General features: G+C 52.8%; 1 protein-coding gene across 2 annotated transcripts in view; it reads right to left on the minus strand.

Moving 5' to 3' along the window:
- Nucleotides 1-16,119, minus strand: part of AP3D1 (adaptor related protein complex 3 subunit delta 1) — a 48,886-nt gene that overhangs the window by 3,657 nt on the left and 29,110 nt on the right. For both annotated transcript variants that reach the window (XM_080673743.1, XM_080673744.1), the window contains exons 10-31: nt 14,846-14,895; nt 13,991-14,039; nt 13,252-13,397; nt 13,024-13,172; nt 12,712-12,942; nt 12,003-12,234; nt 11,407-11,552; nt 10,834-10,975; nt 9,766-9,837; nt 8,974-9,049; nt 8,509-8,705; nt 8,014-8,087; nt 7,585-7,759; nt 7,202-7,270; nt 6,193-6,306; nt 5,061-5,204; nt 4,693-4,740; nt 4,118-4,307; nt 3,850-3,938; nt 3,465-3,550; nt 2,666-2,787; nt 2,483-2,562 (exon numbers count right to left, since the gene is read on the minus strand). In XM_080673743.1, the coding sequence (XP_080529869.1) occupies nt 2,483-2,562; nt 2,666-2,787; nt 3,465-3,550; nt 3,850-3,938; nt 4,118-4,307; nt 4,693-4,740; nt 5,061-5,204; nt 6,193-6,306; nt 7,202-7,270; nt 7,585-7,759; nt 8,014-8,087; nt 8,509-8,705; nt 8,974-9,049; nt 9,766-9,837; nt 10,834-10,975; nt 11,407-11,552; nt 12,003-12,234; nt 12,712-12,942; nt 13,024-13,172; nt 13,252-13,397; nt 13,991-14,039; nt 14,846-14,895 (2,681 nt within the window). The remainder of the gene's footprint in view (nt 1-2,482; nt 2,563-2,665; nt 2,788-3,464; nt 3,551-3,849; nt 3,939-4,117; nt 4,308-4,692; nt 4,741-5,060; nt 5,205-6,192; nt 6,307-7,201; nt 7,271-7,584; nt 7,760-8,013; nt 8,088-8,508; nt 8,706-8,973; nt 9,050-9,765; nt 9,838-10,833; nt 10,976-11,406; nt 11,553-12,002; nt 12,235-12,711; nt 12,943-13,023; nt 13,173-13,251; nt 13,398-13,990; nt 14,040-14,845; nt 14,896-16,119) is intronic.

The following is a 16,119-nucleotide window of genomic DNA, read 5'->3' on the forward strand; positions in this document are numbered from 1 at the left end:
ACACCAGCCAGGGCCATTGGTGATTTTTTATTGTTGTTAATCCTCACCTGAGAATATTATTTTTTTTCCACTGACTGATATATATGTGTGTGTGTGTGTGTGTGTGTGTGTATGTATATATGTGTGTGTGTGTGTGTATATATATATATATATATATATATATATATTCAGAGCGAGTGGGAGGGAGGGAGAGAGGATGGGAGTAGAGAAACATCGATGTGAGAGAGACACATCAATTGGTTGCCTCTCTCATGCACCTTGACTGTGGCTGGGGATTGAACCTGCAACCCAGGTATGTGCCCTTGACTGGAAATTGAACCTGTAAACCTTTGGTGTGGGGGCCTATGCTTTATCCACTGAGTGACACTGGCCGTGATGGTTGATTCTTGCATGTGCCCTGACCAGGGATCAAACCTACAACCTTGGTATGTTGCTCTAACCAACTGAGATACCCAGCCAGAGCCTCAAATGAATTTTCGACTTACGGTGGGTTTTTCAGGATATAACCCATTGTAAATTAAGGAGCATTGTACCAAGAGAAAAGACTAGCGAAGGCAGAATTGTATATGCAGCAAAGGTAGCCCTGAGGAATGATGAAATCCTATATAATAAAAGGCTAATATGCAAATTGACTGAACAGCAGAACGACCAGTAGCTATGATGCACACTGACCACCAGGGGGCAGACGCTCAATGCAGAAGCTGCCCCCTGGTGGTCAGTGTGCTCCCACAAGGGGAGCACCGCTCAGCCAGAATCCGGGCTCACAGCTGGTGAGCGCAGCAGCGGTGGCAGTCCTGCCTCCGCAGCAGTGCTAAGGATGTCTGACAGCTTAGGCTCACTCCCCTAAGCTATCAGACATCCCCTGAGGGCTCCCAGACAGCGAGAGGGCGCAGGCTGGGCTGAAGAACACCACCCCCGCCCTCGAGTGCACTAATTTCATGCACCGGGCCTCTAGTAAAGAATAACCAGCTGAAGCACAACTGAGAGAATCTATAGCCAACAGATCTGTCCTAAAAGAATTGCTAAAACAGCCCAGCTGGTGTGGGTCAGTGGTTGATTGCTGACCTATGGACCAGGAGGTCGAAGTTTTATTCCCAGTCAGGAAACATGCCCAGGTTGTGGGCTTAATCCCCAGTGGGAAGCAGCTGATCAATGATTCTCTCTCATCATTGATGTTTCTATCTCTCCATTTCCTTTCTTCTCTGAAATCAATAAAAAATTTCTTTTTTAAAATTGCTAAAACAAAGTTCTTCAGACAGAAGGGACTGAGCCAGAAGAAGACATGAACATTAGGAATGAGAACAATAGAAATGGTCAACACATGGGAAAGCACAACAAACACTCTGCTCCCGAATTCTCTGAAATCTATCAAGGATCAAAAACAAAGTATAATGTGATGTAATGGCTCCTTTGATGTCTGCAAGTGCAATACGACAACTGCTCACAGAGGGAGGGTCAAGGGATGGATAGGGTGGTGACATACCCATATTCCACCTGAAGTTTTTATATTGATCTTTGAAAAGATCAATGAAATTGAGTGTTAGATAAATTCAGGTCAAAGCTGCAAGTATGCAGTCCTCAAGTGTCATAGAAAAGCAATTCACTGATGACTGATCTCTCCATTCAAAAGTGTGCAGTCTTAATGTACAGTGATGAGAATCTATTATTTCATTATATTTTCATTAAAAGCTTCACTGAAAATTTAAATATATAAATAAAATTGATAAACTCTAGGATAACCAAGAAAATGAGAACACAGACAATAGTGTGGTGAAGGCTTGGGAGGGGAGAGTGTGGGGAGGAGGGGGTCAATGGGAAAAAAACAAAAACAAAAACCCAAAGGAGACATCTGTAATAATTTCAACAATAAAGAAAATTTTTTAAAAAACAAGAAAAATGAGAGAAGACACAAACTGCTAACACAGAATTGAAGGAAAGTAATTACTACTGACCACTCAGGCATTCTAAGAACAAGAGGACCACAAATGACTCTGCCCACATCAATTAATTCGGTAACTTAGGTGAAACAAACTAATTCCTTGAAAACCACAAACTACCAACACTCACCTGAAGGGGAAATAGAGAAATTGAGGATCCTATGACTATTAAATAAAAGGAATGTGTAGGTAAAAACCTCCCAAAAAAGAAACCTCCAAGCCTGGATGGTTTCCCTGGTGGATTCTGCAAAACGTGTAAGGAAGAAATACATGAATTATACACAACCTCTTCCAGGAAATGCAGGAGGGGAGAATAGCTCCCCACCTCATGTGATGAGGCCATGGGTGCCCTGATGCCCAAAACCAGCAGAAAACGCAAGGCCAACTGTCCTCATGAACATGGGCTCCATGGACCACAGCAGAGCAGTCACAGACTGAACTCAGCCATGTGTTACACAGGAGAGTATGCAGGGACTAGAGGGAAGAGACATGGTGTGAGGGGCATGGTGGCAAGGAGTGAGCAGGCTGCCTTCATGTAGGCTCACCTTTTTCACTAGGAGGCAGACGTGGTGACCCTGGATGGATCGGCTGTACAGGGAGGCGCAGGAGTCCACTCGCTCCACAACTGCAACAGAGTAAGTGGGTGAGGCCAATGTGGCCCTGAGGGGAGCAGAGTGAGAACCACGTGTTAGCAGACTCCGGCCTACCAGTCCCATCAAATCTCTTACCAGAAAAATGGTGATGAAAGCAGATCTTTGTCAAAAGGTTCTGGAAGGACATATTAATGCCATCAACCTTGATTGAGCTCATGCTCAGGTCCCCAGACTCCAGCAACTTGGCAAAGGCGTCACTGTGGAAAAGACATAGGACAGGGAGGCTGGTAATAGGCAGGCTCCACAGCATCAAGGCAGACAAAGCCTCCAGCTGTGGAGGTGGGACCCCTCCTGTGAGCCAATGACTTGGGAGGTCTCCAAGGGTCTTACAAGATATCATGGGCTAAACTGTGTCTTCCCCGCCCAATTCCTATGTTGAAGCCCCGAACTCCAGGACCTCAGAATGTGACTATATTGGGAGATGGGGATCACTAGGGGGCCCTCATCCAACATTAACTGGGTCCTTATAAAAGAAGATCAGGACAGAGGGACGACCATGTGAGGACACAAAGAAGATGGCGTCTACATGCCAAAGACAGAGGTCTCAGAAGAAATCAACCTGCCAACACCATGATCTAGGATTCCAACCTCCAACGCTGTGAGAGAGAACCAATGTTTGCTGTTTGAGCTGCTTAGCCTATGGTGTTTGTTATGTGGCCTGAGCTGCTGACATGGCAGAGGAGCCTGACTTTCTGCACTACCTACAAGCTGGTCACCCAACCCTACTGCCTTTTTACACCTTAGGTCAGAGGACTTCGTGAGGTAACTGCACAAAGAGAGCCTCACACAACAGTAAAGTGGGGTGGGACCCACTCTGACTGCCCCATGGGACTCGGGATGAAGGTGGGAAGGGAAGGCAGGTGGGCTCATGCACCTGTAGCACGGAGTCGTGATCAAGTATGAGGTGCAGCTGAAGTGCAACTTGAAGTCCAGCTTCTCATGGGTAGAGCCCTCGTCGTTCTGTGGGAGCAGGGGTGCAGGGTGAGTAGGGAGGAGGGGCTGGATGAGTGGGGTGCGGGGACTATGCCTGAGAGCTCTGGAGCAGGGTGAGTGGGTAGTGGGGACCAGGCCTTGAGCGTGGAAGCAGGATTACTAGGGAAAGGGGCAGGGTCTTCGAGCTCAGATGCATCCAGGTAATCTGGGAGTGGCTCCCATGCAGGGCCTCACTTGCTCTCTGGACACCCAGCCCTGGGTTCTGGGTGTGCTTGGAGTGGTGTGGGGTTAATGCAGGCCATTCCACTACCTTAGGCCCCGCATACCTTAGCAATAAATGACAGGGTTCCCTTGAGTTTCTGGGCCATGATGATACTCTGGATGGTGAACACAAACTGAGCTTCGTTGGAGATGCCTGGTGAGGGGGGAAGGGAGAGAGAGGCAGGCTGGCCTGAGAAGCTGCACGAAGCCAGCCCCCCGGAAGCAGGTGAGTGGGCATCCCTAGGACTGAAGGAAGGAGGTGTGATAAGAACGAGCTCAAGCCTGAGAGAATGCCTGGCCTCCACTGAGCCCTGGACGTCAGCCATTGCTCACCTGGAGGCAGCTGGAAAGGCACGGGGACGCCGTCATGGACAGAGGAGCCCTCTGGCCGGGCCAGTTTGGTGTTGAGTGAGTCCAGCACGTTGAGCTCCATGCTCTTCAGGAAGCTGCTGCTCTGGTTTTCCAGTACAATGAACACGGTGACCTGGCTGTCCTTCTGTAGGCTGCCCTGAATGTCGTATGTCTGCAAAGCAAGGCTGGGCTGAGTGGTTGTGGTGGGAGCACAGGGGCCCAAGGGAACGCAACACGCATTCCATAAGCTCAGAAGAGTGGGGAGGAATGCTTCCTAGTCCTCACTGAAAGCCTCATCTCCGTTCTGTCTGCAGTATTTAGCTATTCCTGTCCTTTCTTCAAGAACAGCTTGCCATCCCATCTGCCCCTGACCTCGCCCACGGTGAGCAGGCCTTGCTGTCACACATGTGACGTGGGGTTCTTCCCATGGAGAGGCTGCCAATGGGGGACACACAGTTGGAGTCACTCATGCCCCCCATGGTGCAGCCACCTCCCCCTCCCATACAAAGGTACCCCAAGCTACCCACCAGCGCCTCTGAAATGCCTGCATTACTCACCATTTTAACATAGGAATTCTCAGCCAGGAGAGAGTAGCTGGACATGGGCTGGGAACAAAGGAAAACGATTCAGCTTTGGTTCACCAGAGCCTTAGAGTGCCCTCACAAAACAAAGTTGGCGGGAGCTGCCAAGTGCTCTGGGTTGAAATACTAGGACTGTGAGATTTGGGGAGCAAGGAGCCCTCCCCCGTCCTGCCACAACACAAGTTTATGCCCAGGGGATTCTAATACCAGCATGGTGAGAGAGGAACCCCGCCCCCCCACTCCACCAATGTCCACAGTCAGACCCTAGGGACCACCAGCCCACCGCCTAAGGCCCGACAGGCTGCCACAGCTGGCTCCTAAGAGGTAAGTAAAGTACCCCTCACCGGAAGAGGCTCATGGAGTGCGCCATTCTCCAGGGGTTCTGCCACCCCATCATTTGCAGGAGGCTTCTTCTTGGATTTCTTCTTATCTTTGGGTCTCTCCTCCTTTTCCTTCTTATGCTTCTTCTTCTTATGTTTAGATGGTTTCTAAAGCCAGAGCATAGGTCAGGGTCAACCCCAAACTTTTATGGTGATACCCTCCCCTCATCTACCCTGGCTGAAGACACAGGGACCAAATGCACCCAGGTAAGGGTCAGATGTCAGGGTGGATGGGCCAAAAACTCCCCAGGGTCCATGGGGAATGGACGAAGCTCAGTATAACTGAGATAAGAACCTGGGAACTCACTGCCAGACAGTTGCTGCTGATTTGGAGCAAAAACATACTGGGGAAAAGAGCAAGAATTCATTCGATGGCCCAGCAAATAGGAAACTCCTCAGAGCAAACCCAAGAATTGAAAACCTATGTCCACACAGAAACCTGCCCACATGTGTTCATAGCAGCAGGATTCACAACACCAAGAAGTGAAAACAATCCAAAAGCACTTCAGTAGACGAAAGGATAAGCACAAGTAGTCCATTCGCACTGGAACATTACTCAGCCATGAAAAGGCATGAAGCACTGACACAATGTGGATGGACTTTGAAAACAATGCTCAGTGAGAGGAACCAGACACAAGGGTCACAGTGTGTGATCCCATTTATGTCCAAAACAGGCAAAATCAGAGACAGGAAGTAGATTGGTGGTTGTCGGGCTGGGCGGGGGTCAGCTTTCCTGGGGTGGTGACTATTGATGGGGACAGGTTCTTTTTTTGGGAAGAGAGGATGATGATATGTTCTGGAATTAGGCAGATGGTTGAACAACTCTTAGAATGTACCACCAACCAGTAATGAACTGTTGTTCACTTTAAAGGGCGAGCTTTGTGGTATGAGTTACAACTCAATAAAGCTATCATGAAAACCAGAACCCCTTTAACACAGCGACAGGACACCACCATTCAGGTCAATGGCCCCCACTGGAAGGATTTGGGCAATAGGTAACCATCCTCCACCCCTGAACCTTGTCTCTTCTCCCCTACTAGCCCGAGTGTAGGTGCATGGCCCACCCCAATGAGAACGACCAGGTGGGAATCCTCACCTTCTCAGAGTCTCGCTCTTCTTCCTCCTCCTCTTCCTCATCTTGCTCCTGTCTCTTGGGTTCCTCACGCTCTTCCTCAGGAGCAGTGATGACTGTGCTCACTGTTGGCTCTTCCTGCAGGGAACACGGTGGTGGAGGCTCAGGGGTGGGTGGGGGTGAAGGGAGGGGGTAGCCAGAACCCAAAACAGGGTATCCTCTACCCCTGTGCCCTGGCCTACCCTCATCCTGGGATACACCCTGGGACCCCTCTGCCCGGGCAGCCTCCTCTTGCATGCCAGATGTTTTATCAGCATGCAGGTGTGTGGCCATCAAGAAGTGCATGCGGCCCTGACCAGTTTGGCTCAGTGGATAGAGCGTCGGCCTGTGGACTGAAGGGTCCCAGGTTCCATTCCGGTCAGGGGCATGCACTTTGGTTGTGGGCACATCCCCAGTAGGGGGTGTGCAGGAGGCAGCTGATCGATGTTTCTCTCTTATTGATGTTTCTAACTCTCTATCCCTCTCCCTTCCTCTCTGTAAAAAATGAATAAAATATATTTTTAAAAAAAAGTGCATGCGGCTGACAGATGGGAGAGGAAGCCTGGTCTGAGATCAACTGGTACTGACTGGGATCACTGCATAAGACCCCAGAGCACTATCTACTTTCATATAAAGAGACTGCTCAAGGCTGCTGCCAGACTCGGGGGGCACTATGGATGGGGCTGGGGCAGTGGCAGGCTCTGTGTTGAGGGCTAGTTGCCCAACCACTGCCACATTGCTACAGCCACTTCCTTGGTAAGGCATGAGGCATGAAAGCTGCCCAAATCTGGCTGGCCTGTGTGAGAGTCCATCATTGGGGCCTGGACAGCCAGGAAGGTCCCAATGGGTGATGGAGGGGAAGGGCTTATGTGGGCAGTACGCAGAGAGGGTATCCTTGCATTCCTTAGAGAGGCAGCTCTGCCAAGGCCATGAAATGCACCCATCCAGCTGAGGACCTTGTGGGGTTAGCACAGTGCACCAGTCAGGGTCTTACCATGGATACGGCTGGGGCAGCGGCAGGTGGTGGTGGTGTGGTGGACAGCCAGAAATCTAAGTCTTCGCTCTGAAACCACAGAAAGATGGGCCTGTGGCCAAAGCAGCAGGACGGGCCCCAAGAAACCCTGGGTGGAACCTGCAAGGCGGCCCCCACCAGGCACAGGGCCATATGGATAAAATGCATGCAAACACAAAAAATATCTGGATGTTCCGCTTAGGGAGGCTGACAATAGTTCATCTTCCCCTGATCACAACAGGCTGTGACAAGTCTCAGTGCCACCAATGGCTGGGGTGCCTGCCCTGTCTCCCATACGGCTGCCCGCCTGCACCAGAGGGAGGGAGGGAGGAAGGACGATGAGATCCACGGCAGGCAGGCCTCACCTTCCGCTCCTTCTCCTTCCTTCTTTCCCGGTCTTTCTCTTTGTGCTTCTTCTCTTTCTTCCTGGGTTTCTTGCTTTTCTTTTCTATGACAGGTATATCCTCTTTCTCAGGGGACTTGGAGGTCTCGGCATTTCTATGTTTCTGGACGGGCAGTTTCTCGCTGTCAGCTAAGGGCCTGGGGGTGGGGTAGGGGCAGGTCACAGGAAAAGCCGGGCTTGTCCTCCTGCACTTGATCCCTGCCACCAGGCATGCGTGTGGCCTGTGACGAGGTCTAAAGGAAGATGAACCCTTTGCCACCCCTTCTGTCCACACACGTTGTATAAAAATGTAAAGGGTGGAGGGGGATGGCAAGGACAGAGAAACATCAGGAAAGCCTACGCCTGAGTCCAGCCCTGCAGGGCCGCTACCCAGGCCCAGCCCCACACTCACTTATCCAAGTCAATGTCCAGGGCTCTGTAGGGATCATTAGGATCTTTGTCATCCTCGTCACTGGGCAGAGCATTCTAAGGGAAAGAGATTTGGTGTTGTTCACCCAGCCCACTGGACCCTGAGCTTGAGCTTATCAGGAGGCCCCCTCCACCACCTTTCTTGGAAACAAATGCCCAGGTTCACAGACATGAGTGTATCTGATCGGCCCAAAAGGTTGGAATGGGCCAGTACCTCCAGGCTACAGGAAACAGAGTGGAAGTGCAGGGTGGGGGAGGGAAAAGACACACACACACACACACACACACACACACACACACACATCCACTCATAGCTCAACACTCCCTGGCCTTTAGGCTTGGGCATAGAACAGCACTGGCTTCAGCCTTCCTGGGGCACAGAGGTAGTGGCAATGAGGAAACACACTTGAGTGTAGCTCTCTGACCAGCTGGGTCACATGGAGGCAGGAAGAAGCCTGTGTCGGGCTAAAAGGCTGACCTCGGGCATCTCCTCAGTGACGATGTCCACCTGCTGAGCCGGGGCAATGTCCTCGTCACTCTCTGTGTGCAGCGAGCTATGGCGTCGTGCCTTGCCCTTCTTCTCCTTCCTCTTTTTCTTCCGCCTGTCCTTCTCAAGCCGCTGCCGATGCCGCCTCTCCTCCTCCAGCTTCACGTACTGCTCTGATGTGGGCAGCCCTGTAGGCATGAACGTGGGCCTCAACTCCATCCAACTCCGGCCCCAGAGCCATATGTGAGCAGCCCGGGCTCAGGAGAAGCACCCTACACCCTGCCTGCACTAGAGGGTGATGGGACATGCAGGCAATGCCCCTCGAGCCACTAGACTCGGGAGGAAGCTTTCTGAATGACAGTTGGGAACTGGGCTCAGGGTCTCCTGCCACCCCTGCCATCAGGGAGCTCCCTGTCCCTATGCCACCTGCATTCCCTAAACTAGGCAGACACTTGCCTGGCACCTTCAGGGGCACTGAGAGGTCGATCTGCACTACGGGTATGTGCTCCACGCCCGGTACATCCTGGTAACGCTGCAGAGGCAAACAGCAAAACATTATTGGGCAGGATGAACGGTGACACCTGAGGAGGGGTTCACTGCCCAGTGAGGGGGTGCTAGTGACGACGACACGGGGAAGCAAGGGGTCTTCCTGGGAGATTGTCTACAGCATGAACAAGTATAGATTGAGACACAAAACTTCCATTAACTTTCTCCCTCTGAATCCCTTTTTTCCAAGTTAGGCAGACAACACAGGTACCCTCTCACACCGCAGTGGGGAAGGGTCTGTGGGTCCCTTAGGAGGCCAAGCAGAGATCCAGCAAGCCCAAGAAGGGAAGCACCTGAGCCCACTACACAGAGACACATCTCGTGCGCAGAGCCCAATGTGCCCTCCATTGGGAGTCCACTGGGTGAAGGGTACCAATGAAAGCAGCTCGTGCCACCCTGGACCAATATGTAAAATGTTCTTGCCAAGCAGAACATCCCATGTGCAGTCCACACATGCTGAGAGGCGCCACCTTTGCAGCCTTTCTGCCTATTGGTCAAAGTAGCCTGAACCTGAGCACCATGTGTGGGACTTCCTGTTTCCTAGGTCCCAGGGTCTGGAAACCTCCTCAGTCCTGCCACGTGGATCTATGAAGACAGCCCATCACTGGCCTGCAGATGGTGGCCCCTGGTCTCCCCAAGAATGGACAGGGCCCCTGCAGGGCCGGGTGTATGTCCCTGGAGGATATTTCAGGCAGGCCTCACCTTTTGGGGGGACGGGGAACTTTTGATATAGAAGGGATTGTTGGCCTGCTCCTGTTTCCGGGCTTCTCGACGCTGTGGGGACAAGATTCAAGATCAGTAAACATGTGGAGCATAAGGGACAGAGTGAGTGGGCTGTAGAAACTGGCATAGTTTCTACCAAACTATGCCTGGTTCACAAAAGGCTGCAGGATGAACGCATACAGCTTCAACCCTTTCTCTGGTCCCATGCTGGACATGGAGGAGGAAGCATAAGCCCTTGTTCCTCCAGCTGTGGGCCACCTCCATGCTGCAGTTCCCGGGTAACTTAGGGGGCCAGGGTCCACCAGTACTTTCACTATGGGCCTTTGACTGACAAGGATACTGAGGTCAGCAGCGGTAAGTAGCAGGTGTGGGGATAGGCAGCAGGTGGCAATAACCCCAGGACGGGGGAATTACCATCTCCAAGTGCAAGGACGAGATCTCAAGTGGGGAGACCCCCTCAACTCTAGGGCACAGCCGAGATGGGAGCCAGGTCACATTGCCCAAAGGCTTAGCCTGGGAGGCCCAGGACAGTTCATAAGTGGAGGACGGGAGGAGTTCCTGAGGTGAGGGGTAGTGTCCATAATTTCAGAAAGAGAGGAGCCAGGTATGGTGGGATGGGGAAACAGGGAAACACAGCATCTCTATACTTTCTTGGGCTGTTGTTATAAAGCCCTGTACCCGGGAGCCTATGGAGCTGACAGAAGTGTGCTGAGTGCACCTATAGGGCCCTGGGCCTCCCAGGCTAAGCCTTTGGGCAGTGTGACCTGGCTCCCATCTCGGCTGTGCCCTGGAGTTGAGGGGGTCTCCCCACTTGAGATCTCGTCCTTGCACTTGGAGATGGTCAGGCCCCCATGGGTCTCTCTAGGGTCAAAGGAAGTTTCTCCTCACTGCAACAAAACTCAACTTTGGCGTCAAGGGTTGACTCAGCGCTCTGTGGAGGACAGTGGGACACAGCCTAGATCCGGCAGGACCATGCACGGCTGCCACGAGCTCGGGGTTCAGAGCCTGCTCTGAGCGGGCCAACTGCCCCAGAGTCATGGCACTCACCCGGGCCAGCTCCTCCTCATCGGCCTTGGGTGGCTGCTGCTTGGCATGCCGTTGCTCCTCATCATGGAAGATAGCCTTGGGCATCTCATCCTCAGACTCACTATCTGAGAGCGGCTCGTTGATCCAGGCATCCAGGTCTAGGCTGCAAGGCACAGCGAGGTCACATAGCAGCTCCAGCCTGTGTGCCTGACCCTGGAGTACTTATGGCAGGGGTCAAAAAGGATGAAGGACAGCCCAAGGGACCCTGGAGCCTGTGCTACACCTCACGGCCCTCCCCATATTCTGGGGCCCCCACTCTGGGGCTCACACCACCTCTGAGGTTTGTGGGAAAGAGATGCCAGCAGACCCACTTCCTGGGAGTGGTACCAAGGATGGAGACAGCAGGGCCCCACAAGATCTGGTGAACTCTGGTATGGCCTATGTGATGGGGATCCAGCCTATGGGAGCCTCAGGTACAGGAGGCCCTTTTCTCCGACTTAGACTCAGGTCCAGGCAGTGCTGCTCCCACCGCCCCTCTTGGGGCCACAAAACCTGCCCCCAACTCCATTTCCTCTTACGAGCCACGTAGCTCACCCTTCGGGGACTGGAACCTTCTTCTGGGCCTTGGGAGCCACTGGGTTCAGCTCCCCGGCAAAGAGGGCGCTCACTTCTTCTGCCACTGGCACATCCTTGGCCTGAAGCTTCTGGATGTGCTTGACCAGCTGCAAGATGCAGGATGCCTGTGGGGGCCATGGAGAAGCTATGGATGAGTCAAGGAGCACAGGGCTCTGAAAGCCATCTGACAATCACAGGGCATCACTTAGACCATGCAGGAACCCAGCCCGTGGATGGGACACTCAGCTGCTTTGTCTGGAGCCCTGCTGAGGACACCTGTAAGGCTCCACAAGAAGTCTTTGGCTGTGGAGCAAACAGTCCTGGCTCCCAGCTCCTTCAGCAGAGGTTAAGTGTGGAACAAAACCAGGCCCAAAAGCAAGATGTGTAGAAGGGGCCATGCCTAGACCACCAGCAGCACTGTGGAGCTCTAACTTAGGGTTTAAGAGTGCAACCCACTGACCCTGAGTCTGCCAACCACACACCCTTAAATCAGATCCTATTTGTCCACACATTCCCCACAACTCTCGATGGGCTCCACCTGTGCCCCCTCAGAGGTGCTGCCTACTAGCATATACCCGCTCTTGGACCTCCAGGTCTGCACTCTGTACAAACTGGGGTAGCCGTTCCACCATGAGCTGTGTGAGCTCCTGGGCTGCCTCAGCATCTGAATCCTGCTCCTTCTGCTGCAGGATGGACGCGTACAGCTTCACCACATTCTGCACATACACAGCCTGGATGTGGCCTGGCAAAGTGGTGACCTTGGGCTGCAGCATGGCCTCCAGGGTCTGGTGGGGCTCCTGCAGGTGCCTGATGGCAGGGAGAGGGTGAACAGAGAAGGGGGGTCATGCGCTCTGCTAAAGGGGGGGCTACTCCCAGCATCAGGGGTTGAGGGAGGGGATTTAAGGGAAAAAATCATGGCAACAATGTGACAATCACAGAGTAGCTAAAAAGAAAAGAGTTAAGAGAAAAAAGGGAAGGACACCATTCACCAGCAAGAATGTGGTGATGAACAGCCTGAAACGGACAAGGACAGGAAGAAAATCTGAGGAAAAAAACCCATGCACGTGAGGATGGTCACAAAGCTTACAGGGACTTTTCCCTAATGAGAAAGCAGCAGTGATGCTGCCAGTGCAGAGGTGGGAGCGCTCTGTGATGGGGAAACCAGGTCTGCAGACTAGGCTTTGGTGTGGCAGATGCCAGGGAGAGGACGAGTCTGCCGAACACGTTCCCTCATCCTTTCTTCTCGTGAGCACAGGCCCCAGGAGCCCGTTGGCGCCCACTCACTCTGAGAACTCCCCACAGATCCAGGCAGCGGCGTAGAGCACCTCACAGATCCCATTGCGCTGGGTGCTACTGGCCACCAGATGAGTGCTGTCAAGCAGCACAGACATTTGTGACACGGCGAACTTTCGGATGGCCTTCACTCGGATGGCCACATCTAGCATCTGTGCAGCAATGAGGTGGCCGTGGCGAGTGCCTTCTAGCCGGGTCAGCTCCACCAGGATGCTGATGTACCTGCAGAAGGGAGCCATTGAGACATGCCCACCAGGAGGCTGGTCCCTATGTCCCCTGGGCTATGGATGCATGGGGACGTACCATTCAAAGTTTGTGATGTGTTGGTAGTTGGACTGGCTACAGATGTCAATGATCTTTGTAAGCAGCTCGTCCCGGTAGGTTGTGCCCTCCGCCTTGTCCACGTGGGTCATCAGCTTCTTGACAATCTCCATCAGGTTCTTCTTAGACACCTGTGGGGGGGCCTTGTGAGAGAGGGGTTGGGCAAGGGAACACAGAGAATGACAGAACCGACCCCGGAGGGGCACACACCATTCCATACAGGAGGTCGAGGGCCCGCAGCCGGATGGACTCGTCCTTGTCATCCAGACACTGCAGAACGAGGTCTTTGTGGGCCTGCACAGACTTGGGGTGCGTTCTCAGGATCTTGGACATGGCCAACAGCCCCAGGTATTTCACTGAGGAGACAGTGAGACACGGTTAAACCTGAACACACAGCAAAAGGCTTCAGGGCTGACACAGAAGAGAGGCCAAGTCTGCAGATGGCCTGCCACCTGGCCCTAACCACCTGGGTGCACTGAGAACATGTTTCACTGCTGGCCCCTTCACTGCACCCTCTAGAACACCCTTCAGGCCATGTCCAGCCTGAAGCCTGTTCTGTAAATGAAGTTGAACTGGCACAAGGCCACCCGTTACTTAAATGTTGACTGAAGTCGGCTTTTAAGCTATAAGAGCAGAGACTATATAACTGCAAAACTGAAGACTTATTGGCTGTCCCTGCTCTAAACAGATCTGACCTCAAAAAGAGCAGTCAACATGCCGGGGCCTTAGAAGCCCTGGCCACCGCAGTCAGGCACTAGGCGGTGTCACTGGCTGGAATCTCTCAACAGAACACATTTACAACAGAAGAGGGCACACAAGACCAGCAGGGTTGCTCCATGTCTGTCAGAAAGACATCAAGGAGCTGTGAGCTGCCATATCTAATTAATGACAAGAAAGTCTCATGCACCCAGCAGGAATGCACACAGCTCTACAAAGGGGAGCGACTTACAGTTTTGGTCCGAGTCTTCTATTAATATCCTTAACTTCTGAACACAGAGCTGCAAACGGGGAGATGACACTGGTTACATCTCCTGAAGCAATGATGAATGCAGTGAACTCCAGCCTGCCCCACACCCCTATGAACCAGGGGGCCTCTGCACACCACGGCCTCCATACTACGGAGCACCCAGTTGAGCTCAGGAGGACTGTTTGTAAACACCACTGAGGACAGAGAGACAGTAGATACCCAATGTAGATGCATCTTACAGATGGGCAGTGAGAGCACCCACAGAAACATGCAAGGACACCCTGGCACTTTCCATGGGTGCTCACATGAGGACACAGGACAGCACAGCGATGCCTTCTGGGGCAAGGATGAGATCCGGGGACCTACTTATATGTTACTTATGTAATAAAAATAAACTTGAACCCCCAAAATAATGGAGTGACCATCGCAACGGTCCCCAGGCCACTCAGGGAGCCCATGGGACTCTGTGCTCCAGGGTGAACACAGCATTTACAGGGGTCACAAAGAAGATAGAGATCCAGGATGGGGAAAGACCTGAGAACAGGGGACAAGACATAGGCACAGGTTCAGGTTTCTGCAAGGAGAGCCAGGAGCTCCTAAAGAACTCAGAGCTGTACCAGGGCAGTCGAACAGGTATGGCCACTGGCTTGCTCCCTCTTAGGCATAGTCCAGGGTGCAGGGCACCAGGCATGAAGGATGGGGACATACGAGGGTGGGCCAGCATCTGTCAGATCACAGGAGCAGGAGGCTTCCAGGGCAGGGACACTGAAGGGAGAAGAGGCCCAGACGATGGCAGAGCCTCAGGACCCTGTGGCATGTGTCTGGCCCGGGACATACCTGGATGCTGGCACTGTGATTAGGCATGCCGGAGGACAGGGAGATGAGAACTGAAACAGACAACCTTCAGTTAAGAGCCTGGCAGGCTGACATCCACTCAACATGTCCAGTGTGTGTTTGGGGGGAGGGACCCAAATACACACTGGACATGTTGAGTGGGAAATACCATCACATTGAGAACTGCTTGGCCCAGCTGGTGTTTGTGCAGGAGGATTAACACAGCAGCCTGACCACTCTCCCTGGGAAGGCAGGCTTGCAAGTCTGTCAAGGCTGGTCCTCAGAAACAGAGTCCAGGAACTGAACTGATGGTGGGGTGGGGGGCAGGAGAGGAGCACTCCCTGTCCCTAAACTTCACAAACCCATGGTTTATGTGGAACACCTGCACTTATCCTGGAGTCTGGACCTCGCACATTCTGGGCAGAGGCGCCTGTGTGAGACCCAGTGAAAACCCTGGGTGCTGTGTCTCTGTGGTCAAGAGAAAATCAAAGCCCTAAGAGTACAGGCATCTTTGTCCAGGGTAGTTCCATAGAGCTCAGACCACACTGTCATGCCTGGTGCTCAGCACAATCACATGAGACCCTTTGCCTCTGCAATGTGCCAGCCCCTGGACAACCTGACCAAGGCCACTGCCCTCCCAGTAACCCCAATTGCTCCACCTACCTCCAGGGCCATCTCTGATCCTGCCATGCCCCATTGACTTTCCAAATGTAGGAGACTACTCTCTGGGATCTGTGGTCACCATCTCCAGGCACTGGCCTGCCCTGCATGCCACCCCTTTCTCTCCAGAACTGTCATCAACCCTTAGGGATACTCATGGCCCAGGCCACACAGCTATAGGCACGGAGCACAGACCCTGGGCCAGCTTCCTGTGATTCACTGAATTGAAGGTTGTCCATGGGTCCAGGATGAAGGACCACGAGACTGCTTCTCAACAGCTTTGGGCAGGGACGGGCAGAGACAGGCAGGCAGTGCGAAGCTGAGTCCCCTGAGCCTCCAGCTCTCACTGCCCATCTGTAAGATGCCCAGCTATAGCAACACAAGGTTCAGAAGTTGAACCAGGAGATAGCCAGCCGGCCCGGGAGTAACAACTTGAGTTCCAACAGATACAGTGGGGAGAGAGACTGTAAGTCCTCAATGGTGTGAATACCCATCAGCAGTGTTTTGCATGGCCCTGGGCCAAGTCCTGACCCTAACAAACGGCTTCTCAGAAGACCTTCTGAGGAGCAGCCATGATGGCACTGCACAAAGTCTGTGTTGTAGATTCCTACACCTAA

This window comes from Plecotus auritus, assembly GCF_963455305.1.
Source record: "Plecotus auritus genome assembly, chromosome: 6".
In the NCBI taxonomy this organism is placed as follows: Eukaryota; Metazoa; Chordata; class Mammalia; order Chiroptera; family Vespertilionidae; genus Plecotus; species Plecotus auritus.